Source organism: Vigna angularis, chromosome 3 (genome assembly GCF_016808095.1).
Source record: "Vigna angularis cultivar LongXiaoDou No.4 chromosome 3, ASM1680809v1, whole genome shotgun sequence".
NCBI lineage: Eukaryota > Viridiplantae > Streptophyta > Magnoliopsida > Fabales > Fabaceae > Vigna > Vigna angularis.
The window spans coordinates 13,262,890-13,273,323 of NC_068972.1; the positions used below are offsets into that span (position 1 = coordinate 13,262,890).

At 32.3% G+C, this 10,434-nt stretch overlaps 1 protein-coding gene and 1 pseudogene across 6 annotated transcripts; one reads left to right on the forward strand and one right to left on the reverse strand.

Annotated features, from left to right (window-relative positions):
• The first annotated feature begins 902 nt into the window (after positions 1-902).
• Positions 903-4,293, forward strand: LOC108325540 (threonine--tRNA ligase, mitochondrial 1-like). 6 transcript variants are annotated; one of them, XR_008248137.1, is made up of 4 exons: positions 903-1,040; positions 1,453-1,858; positions 2,829-2,900; positions 3,940-4,293. XR_008248137.1 is itself a non-coding variant. In XM_052875604.1 (4 exons), exons 2-4 carry the CDS (start codon positions 1,713-1,715, stop codon positions 4,048-4,050), a joined length of 288 nt encoding a protein of 95 aa, XP_052731564.1. In that variant the 5' UTR covers positions 903-1,040; positions 1,453-1,712; the 3' UTR covers positions 4,051-4,293. The 6 variants fall into 6 exon arrangements, 2 of the variants coding, with proteins under 2 accessions (XP_052731564.1, XP_052731563.1); XR_008248135.1 differs by having other exon boundaries at positions 1,453-1,779; XR_008248136.1 differs by lacking the exon at positions 3,940-4,293 and adding an exon at positions 3,447-3,933.
• Positions 4,294-5,456: 1,163 nt separating this feature from the next.
• Positions 5,457-9,017, reverse strand: LOC108324708 (mitochondrial import inner membrane translocase subunit TIM23-2-like; annotated as a pseudogene).
• Between the last annotated feature and the right edge of the window lie 1,417 nt (positions 9,018-10,434).

The following is a 10,434-nucleotide window of genomic DNA, read 5'->3' on the forward strand; positions in this document are numbered from 1 at the left end:
CGAGGGGCATGCCGTGTTTTCCCGTCAAGAAGTAAGTGTGCTGCTGAGGTTGGGCATCAAGACTCCTGTTGAGCAAAGCCAGCAAGAATAAGCCATCGATGGTGATACCCTTGAGGAGCATGTCTTTCTCGTGGGCATAGGACTTTAAGGTATCTTGGTGGTAGAAAGGTTCAACATCGGAGAGGTGGATTTCGAAGGCGTAGTTCATGATCCTTCTTGCTGCAGCTAACTTGAGCTCGTCTGTCATGGTGAGCTCAAAGCGGGTATGGTGGTAGGGTCCAAGCCCCACAAAGTGAGGGCTGAAAGCTTCTGGGTGACCGCTTATCATGGATTTCGGGACACGGCACACACACACTTCATCATCTTTCTCCACATTTATTACCACTTCCACGTTGTCTGTGGTGTTTTCTGCTTTCTCCGACACCCACATGGTTTACGTTTTGCAAATCTCTGATATTTCCATCTTCGGCGTCAACATATATATACAAATGGAAAAGAGTTTTAAGTTGAAGAATTTGGTATCATGATCACACCCCGTCATTTATTTATTATCATACTATCATCGTCCTATCTATCCAACAATTTTAAAATCCAATATATTTAACGCAAGATTTCAACAACTTTTGGTAGATTTCACCATCTACCACTATATACTTTTTTATTAATTTTTTTAGAATTTCTGTAAAAAATATTTTTGTATGTTAGAGAATAATCATTGTAAAGATTTAGTGGGAGGAAACCTTAAATTTAATGTTCAAAAATGATTCTTTCACACGGCTAAAGAAATTGACACTCATTTGACACGGGTGGGCCCAATTTTTCTGAATGTCATTAAGGGCAAAGTTGTCATTTGCGGTGCGTAAAAAGTTTATTGAAAGTTTTCGTTCCTTTCACAGTCGATCCTTTCATCTTGGAAGAGGAAGTCTAGGGTTAGGGTTGAGAGAGAGCGAGAAAAAAAAAAAGGAGAACTGCATGGCTGCCACAGGCTGGACGTGATCGGTGATCAGAAGAGTTGGAACCGGCGAAGTGCGAAGCATTAGGTTTGTCCCCTTTCTATTCCTTTCTTGTTTTGTCATCATTTCTCTATCTTTCATTTTCTTTTTGATTCATTTTCGAAAACCCTAGAGTAAAGGGGCAAGGGCGTGAGATAGAGAGTTTTTTTTTTGATTCAGTTTCGAAAACACCAAATGCTCTACTACAGGCACATTCCTCCAATTCGCCCTTGATTCCTCTCTGCATCATATCCTCCAATTTGCTTATGTTGGCAGTTTCATTTTGTGTATGACAGCACCCATTTCTTCTCTTCATCTTTATGTTGATATGGGTGAAGGGTTTTCACTCGCATCTACACACTCCATTTTTTATTTTCATAATGTTTTATTATTTTCTGTGGAATGTGACATTTGAAAGCTTTACTATCTTTGTGCTTATATTCTGTGTAAAACCTTGCAGTTGTTGAATGAAGGGGATGGGGCATTTTATGGACCAAAGATAGACATCAGTGTATCTGATGCATTAAGTAAGAAATTTCAGTGTGCAACTTTGCAGGTTTGCCACGCTCAGATAGATTTGTGTTCACATGATTTAGTTTTGGATAACTTGTCATGTAATAGCTAGGTGAATGTGGTTACTAGCAGCTTAACTTCCAGCTTCCTGATCGTTTGAAGTTGGAATTCTCTGCTGAGGATGAAGCCAAAATTGAGAGACCTGTAATGATACATAGAGTAATTCTAGGATCTGTTGAACACATGTTTGCCATACTTTTAGAGCACTACAAGGGTAAATGGCCTTTCTGGCTCAGTCCTCTTCAAGCAATTGTATGTCCAGTGTCTGGAAAATCATTATCTTATGCACTACAGTTAAGCAACTCTGAATTTTATGCTTTATTCTTTGATATATTTGCTTATACCTATTAAATGATACAAATGTTGTACTGACATATCTTGTGGCAGCACCTGTATTTTTTTCATGCCTATAAATTAACTGTCTAGTACGCTCATAATTGGCTTTTCCTTGTTTATTTCTGAGCTTTTCTGTATCATGTTGAAACCGTTGAAGCAGTTTGATTTTGTTACTAAATTTTGTTCAGTCCATCTCATACATTTTTAAATAAACTTCCAGCTGTAATCTGATCACAAAGTTCGAGCAATCTCCTTGAATAGTTGAATATCTTAGAGTGTGTTTGGTTTTTCAGAATTCTTTCTATTTTTACAAAACGATCATTAAAATTCCACCTTGTACAATATTTTGGAAATAGGAAACAGGGAAATATATCATATTTGTAATCATTAGCAAAGGCATGAATCATTTCTTAAATCAAACAGGCTATTGACTTTTTATTATCTGTTTGTAATTTGTTAGGATACTTGTACTGCTATATATATCTTTCTACTTTTACAAAAGGCTCATTAAAATTCCACCTTGTACAATATTTTGGAAATAGGAAATAGGGAAAAATATCATATTTGTAATTACTAGATTTTGTACCTTGTACGATACCAAAGTGTATGTATTATTCTATTGTAATATTTTAAAAGCTGTTACTTGTAATGAATTTTATTCAAGTTGTTATATATTTGGAACCTTAAGTAAAGTATTCTAATTCATTTAAATGCAACTAAACTAGTTTAGTCTCCGAAATGACTTGGTATCAGTTTTATAACTTATTATATCAAACAACTTTAATAGTCGTTTTGTGTCTTTTAATATTTGGGGATTTTATTTTTTATCAAAAATTTTGTATACTAAATGTTTAGTAAATCTGTAATTGAAAGCTGTTTCTTGATTGAAGAGAAATGTCTTTAAATTGAAGTTGTGACATTTTGCAGGTACGAGAAGCACAATTAGCTCAGTACAAGTACATGTTGGTTGTCGGAGAGGAGGAAGCAAATACTGGACAGGTTCTTCATTTTTCCCTTATCATAAATAATCCTTTTCTTTTTCTCTGTTGACATATCGTCATGCATTTCATATTTATTTGACCTAGGGTTGCTAACAACTGTAAACACAGTTATTAATGAATTTCTCACACTTGGATAATTATGTTTGGATTAATTAGAAGTGTATAAAATGAAGAAGTATCTTCACTTTTATGTCTTAAGTATATACAATAAATATTCTCTTGGTAAATGGTTTATATTTGTGAATTTTGCCCTTCCATTTGTGAATAACAACTTAGGAATTGAAATTTGAAAAAGGGGAGAAACACTCTTAAGAATTCAAGAGCGTCATATCAAGGGAGAATATTAAGTTGGATACTGGAGTGGCTTTAGTGTTAATAGAATGTGCGTATAGATTTTTGTGGGTGGTGAAATTGAAGAGGGTTGAAAGTATTGGAAGTATCATGTGCGTGTTAGTGTTTTAATTTGTGGATTGGAAATTGGAAGTATATATGCTGTGTTGTTTTAATTGATTCTGGTTACATGTGTTGTGATTCTTTTTAACAGGTTGTATGGCCATCTGAAGTTGTCGTGGTAGATTTACTCTGCTTTCATAAAGTAGGAACAACTAAAATAAGTTATAGAAATTTATTGGTTGCTCTAAGTGTACTAATTTTCGTGTTTCCATCATGCTTGATGATATGAAGTGCTTTATTGGAAGTTAATTGTTCTCCACAAGCACATAACCATTGGGAATGGTCACATATCAACCAAGTAACAATATAGAAATATTTATCCTTTAGCTACAATTATAACTAAGGTGGTTGTATCCTGATTGATACCGCATGCATTTTTAATCTTTTAGGCACACCAATAAGGAGGAAATTTAAAGAGATGTACATTTATTGGAAAGATGGATAGGATACTTAGTAGGATAAACAATTACATTCAAGCACAGATTTTTAAAGAGGCTAATGCAGTTTTAACAAAGAATTATTGTGGTGTTATATATTTTTTGAACTTTTTTTATCACTTTGAATGATACTCCCCGTATGTGCAGGTTTTTGCAAGTGATATTGGTTGCCGAAGTGATGACCTAGTATGTCTATCAATACCAATTGTTACCAAAAGCCTCCAACACGTTCCGTTGATGACATCCTTAGCAAATTGATTTCACCTGTTTACAACGACAAACATGAAAGCAGTGGATCAAACAAGAACAATTAAAAGTAAAACAAATTGAGGACTTTCATAATTTGTTGATTTGTATTTCAATTTTATCCTTGTCATTTTTGAATATTGTGTGTGGTTACACGACTTTGTTATGTAGTACAATTAGTGAAGTACTAAAGTTAGTTTCATGAATGTGTTGTTGCATTAAGTGGTAATGTCATGTATGTTATGTTCTAAGTTTTATATGATGTTGTGATATAAAAAAAATTGACAAATTCGTATAGTAAATGGTTAAAGATGTTATATATTAAAGTGGTTTTGTACAACTGACGAAATGATTAATAACGAAATAAATTGCACCCAATGTTGCAGTCCATAGCACAACGAAGTACAATGATTAAAGTAAATAATTATGAACATCCTGCAAAAATCAAAGATAAATGGCACAAGTAAGTGAAAAAATGATTTCACAAGCATTGGTCCAGTAAGTGGTTGTGTCTTAAGTGTTATGTGGTTATTTGTTAAGGTAGTTATGTACAAATAAACAATAATAAAGTAGTTAAATTCAATATCAATGATCACATTTATTAGTGCAGTAAGTACTTATGTACTCATGCCTAAGTGGTATTTTACTCAATTGCTTACGAACAACAAATGTTGTGGTTTTTGAGGTTAGATTTCATCAAATATATTGGTGCAGTATATGGTTATCTGCTCAATCCTATGTGGTTATTTTTTAAAGATGTTTTGTACAACAATAAAAGTGGTTAAATTCAATATCAATGATCACATTTTTTTGGTGTAGTAAGTGGTTATATAATAGGTGTTATGTGGTTTTACACTCAATTTCTTATGAACAACAAATGTTGTGTTTTTTAGGTTAGATTTCATCAAATATATTGGTGCAGTATGTGGTTATCTACTAAGTCTTATGTGGTTATTTTTTAAAAGGGTTATGTACAACAATAAAAGTGGTTAAATTCAATATCAATGATCACATTTTTTTGGTGTAGTAAGTGGTTATATAATAGGTGTTATGTGGTTTTACACTCAATTTCTTATGAACAACAAATGTTGTGGTTTTTGAGGTTAGATTTCAATCTCAATGACCACATTTCTTTAGTGTTGTAAGTGATTATCTACTATGTTTTATGTGGTTATTTCTGAAAAGTATTTTGTACAAGAATAAAAGAGGTTTATTAAATCTGAATGACCACATTTCTTTGGTGCAGGAAATGGTTATCTAGTAAGTCCTATGTGGTTATTTTTGAAAGAGGTTATGTACAACAATAAAAGTGGTTTAATTTAATATCAATCATCACATTTCTTAGGACAGATTTCATCAATATGATTGTCATCCAAACTTTTATGAATAACCAAACTTAAATTTTCATCCATAAAGCATTTTATAATCAATCATAAAATTCATAAACATTAAACATTACAACATATTCTTCATTACAGAAACTAAACAACCTAAAATATGTACATTATGTTCAATATCTGTTCCCATACTTCAATGTATTCAACTTGATCATGTTGTCCTACTTCATGAATTAATCAATGCCTAAAGCATCCCACATTTCTTCAATACTATACTGCGATGAGCATTATCTTCGTGTAATACCCACCGACAAACCATCTGTTGTTGCACAACTTGTAATTGTTCCTGCAATAACAATACTCTTGTTAAATATTAGACTTAAAAACCTTTTATCATAAATTATATTGAAATAAACATATACATAAACCTTTTATCATATGGTCACTGTCTGTACTTCTCCTAAAACAATTCAATAGAAGAATAATTACTACTTATTGGGCTAATTAATATCATGCTTGATAATGAACTTAATCATTTTTTTAGATGCTCATAACCAGTATAAGAACTAACCACATACGAATGACCAAATAACCACTTACTGCACCGTTAATTTTGAATTTTTATTTTAAATGACCATTCTGGAAACAATTACTTCACAGTTAACATTACAAACCATTATGCTATCTCATGAAATTAAAATGGGTATAAAGTTAAATAATTCAATCGGAAGAAGAAGTCAAATTCAAGTAAGATGACAAATATAAATCCAAACATTAAATAACTTCAACAACCTCCTGGGCAACACAAAAATATATTCTTTTGCAAATAAAACTTGTAATCACTCACCTATTTAATAGAACTTCAGTGGTTGTGGACAGATATGGAGTATGCATTTTAAGTTTTACAGGACAATGATCATAGTTTTATCAAGCTAAAACATGTAACATTAAAATTTTTTGGTCATCCATCCAACATACCCAACCAGCAACAATTCAAATACATTTTAATTCAATTCTTAAATGCATACCCAAACAGCATTTTAACCCAAACAGTACAGAATTTTAATTCAAACAGTACAGAATTCCTGCAACAATTTTAACCCAAACAGCAAATAAGTTTTCTACAGTAACAGCATCAAAACAGCAAACAATTTTTTGTAGCATTCTAATCAAAACAACAAACAATTTTCTGCACCAATTTAATGTTAAAACAATAAAGTTTCTGGTGCAGTAACAACAATCAATTAAATTGCATCCATAAAATTAGTAAATCAATTAATATTTTAAACAATAATATCACTTTGACTATTTTAGCATAACATTTAAAGTTTGTCACTAATTCTATTATACACTAATCAACATAAAACATTACAATTATACCATATAACTCTGTAAAACCATACTAGCATAGCATATAATATCATCATGATCCATTCTCACATGATAACCTTTAATTTCTAGCAATCCATCATCTAAGATTAACAACAAGAATTGTTTATTTGCTCAAATGAACTCAGTTTTCGAACAGCCAATTTCATATATATAAATCACCTATTTAAACCACCACATCTATTAACATCACATTTCATGCACGTTAATCCAACAGCCATGGTCAATGCTAAACTTATGTACATGTGATTTTACAGCAATTACAATGAGTCTTTTATGCAAGTTTCTTAACCAAAACAGGAAGGAATTTTTTTCTGTAGCACTTTTATACTAAAAACACAAGGATTTTACGATAGTAACAACAGCCAAAACAACAACAAACAGCAATGTTTTATACAGGATTTTTAACCCAATAGAAAGACTTTTCTGGTGTAAAAACAGCAAGGAATTTACAGCATTTATAATAGTTAACAGACAGGCTTTTTGGCAGCAAACAACAAAGTTTTTATGGAGGTTTTACAGCAAAGGTTTCTGCAAAATTGTAGTATAAAACAACAGCAATTTTCTGCAGCATTTTTATGTCAAAACCGCACCATTTTCTGCAGAATTTTATTCTAAAACAACAACCATTTTTCTGTAGAATTTTATTTTAATATAGCAAACAGCACAGTGTTTTACATAGATTAATTTGTTAATTTTTTTTTTCAAACCTTAAATCCCCAACTACTGATTGCAGGTTTGATATCCCTCTGCAAAATTGATGGCTTTGATATCCCTATGCAAAATTATAGGTTGAACTCCATACTGCAAATAGGCCAACCCCTTTGCCACATCCAAGATTATGCTTTTCCTCTTAGGCCATCTCCATGATGCCTTTGCTTTACTTTCATCTAAAAAGTCTGAACATAGATAGCTTTGCCACAAGCTTTTCATAAAATTCCCCATCCTATCGTAGGTTTATTTAGGAATCCATTTTATCAAAAACCCAAGCAACACCATTGATTTTCTCAACAAAAACACATTTATAAATTATAACCACAATACTTTCTTGACTCTCAAAACTGCTTCTTTTGTGCACATAAATTCAAACATAAAAGAGTAAACATCATCACTAATTACAAGCCATAATCAACTTTACTCATAAAATTGGTTTGAAAAATAAGATATACTTTTAATCTATGTAAGAATTCCATCGCATCCCTCACAGATGAAACTATATATTTATGCAGTACCATAAGTTTAACAAAATTTACTATAATGAACTCCAATATGATATCTCAGTCACACAAAAAACCACATTCAAAATGAGATTTTTCGGTCCAAAATGTTTCCAGCAAACCAATGAAACACAAGATGAGGTTTGGTATTCACTCAAAATCATATCCAGCAAAGCCCATCACATAAAAAGAGGCAAAAGAATCACAATTTTTTTAGTGGCATCACAAACTATATTCATCACAAGGTGACTCAATAAATTACACACTAGAATCCTCAGTCATAGTAAAAGTGAAAAAACATGGCATGAAAGCAATACTCTGCAACCTGCAAAAGATGCTCAGTCACTACCATCAACACTATCGTATTTGACATAACTATTACAATCATTTTCTAACACTGTAATCTATGTTATTTCTTTATCCCTCAAAGTTTGATATAATTAAAAGATATTAGAGGTTTTGTTTCGCACTCTAACCGGGTGATGATCTTTCTTTTATATAGGCACATATTGTTTCAACGCTTGCTTCCCCGCCACGACCACTCCCACCACAGCGCTGCCCACCACTCCGGCTACTGTCGCTGATCTCACCCCTCTCGCCGCCCGGTACAGTGCGCTGGTGCAGAGCCCGCTGGGACACTATTTCATACGTCGTCCGCGTCTCTTGCCGCCTCGATTCTGCTCTCGATTTCGGCGTAGAGTAACCCTAGTATCCCGACCCGGTTTCCCCAGACCCGACCCGAGTGTCTCGCCGCGTTCAGGACGCGGTTGATTCGAAGCTTCATTGTGTCCCCGGACTCGAAGGCCTTGACGCCCTCAACGAGTCCTAAGCCCGCACCGCCAACGGCTCCGGCCAGGTAGCCGCATCCGGTGTAGAAGGTGAGGTTCTCGCCCCATGAGCGGCGCTTGCGGCGGGCCTCTTCAACGAAGAGGAACTCCGGCGAGGTTGGGAGGTGGTAAAGGTTTCGAATTGGAGCATCAAGATCCTTATAGGGATCGTAAGCTCGGGTGGGGAGAGAGGGTTTTGCAGAAGCTAGGGTTTAGAAATACAAAGTTGGTTCGCAAACCATAAAACAAAGAGTAGTAATTTTTTTTTTCATTCACAACCGAAATAAGAACGAAACCTTCTCCCATTTTTACCCTCAATCAGAATGTAATTTTTTAAAAAAAAATAGTAAGTCGGCCGTGTCATATGAATGTATTGTATTACTACTCTTTAATGTTTTTAAGCAAATGAAGGGAAAGTCTTTGGTCTTTCTTTATAAGGCAAGTTCATAATTTTTTACTGCCTCGTTAATCATGCGTTCACTTTGTATGATTATAAAACTCCGAGGTTAGGGTCTTCGTCTTCTTTTAAAATGAAAAGTATGTCTATAGCATCTCAAAAGGATAACGTTAATAGCCAAATGATTTTTGTTTTACCTTTCACATTTGTGTTGCAATTTTTTTAGTGTTCATAATCTATGCGAAACTATATATAATCAGTCAGTCAAAAAAATAGATATCGAAAATATTTCTATTATATAATTATAATAATTAATAAAATGACTTTTTATTATATTTTTTATACATATTTAGGTATTTAAAAATACAAAAAAAAAAGTGTTATTTTAGTACTCTAAAAACATTCACCTAACAGCTTATTTTAATAATATAATAATATATATTAGTTTTTTTTAACTTATATATAACTAAAATACTAATGTGTTAATCATGGAATTTTTTATTAATTTATTTTAAATATCAATTTCCATCCAAATATATGATTGCTCAAATATACTATTTTATTGTTTAAAATTTACTAAAATTGCCTAATAGAAGAATTAAGATTTGTTAAACCAAAGAAAAAATCACATAGTTTTATAATTTTTAACACATTTCGTTGAATGAAAAAAAATGTGTGATACATTATTAATATTTTTAATTTTGATCAGTTTACCTAACCTTAAAAGAACGAGTTCGGATATAGACGGATTTTCTTTAAGACAAATGTGAACTTTCATGAGTAAATATCAAGTTGTTGACTAAAAAATGTTTTTTTTTCTAGGTAATTAAGGAGACAAAAATTTAAAAATAGACAATGTTCGCAATTAGATTAATTATTTCACTCGTAGATTCTTACGTTGCACAAAGAAAATATTATTAAGTGTTCTGACATTATCGTAATTAATTTTAAAATACAATGCAATGCTATTGATTTTTAGTATAATTTAAAAAAAACAATATATAATATACTAATAAATCAATACAAGTGTTATTATTTTAAGATTTAAGAAAACAGTTATTAATAGCTAGTTGCCTATTGGCTAAGATACACAGACAAAATTTTAGAATTATTTGCACAAAGCAACTTCTCCAAATACAAACTTTACAATTATTAATAAAATCCTTCGTCATTTATATGATATCAACACTCTCACAATAATTTAAAGTCGTTAGTTGTATTCATTATTG

Coding starts and splice junctions, on each gene's coding strand:
- LOC108325540 (XM_052875603.1), top strand. CDS start 1,713: ATGATACATAGAGTAATTCTAGGATCTGTTGAACACATGTTTGCCATA. Junction 1,818..2,828: donor TCAGTCCTCTTCAAGCAATT/GTATGTCCAGTG, acceptor GACATTTTGCAG/GTACGAGAAGCACAATTAGC. Junction 2,901..3,446: donor AGGAAGCAAATACTGGACAG/GTTCTTCATTTT, acceptor TCTTTTTAACAG/GTTGTATGGCCATCTGAAGT.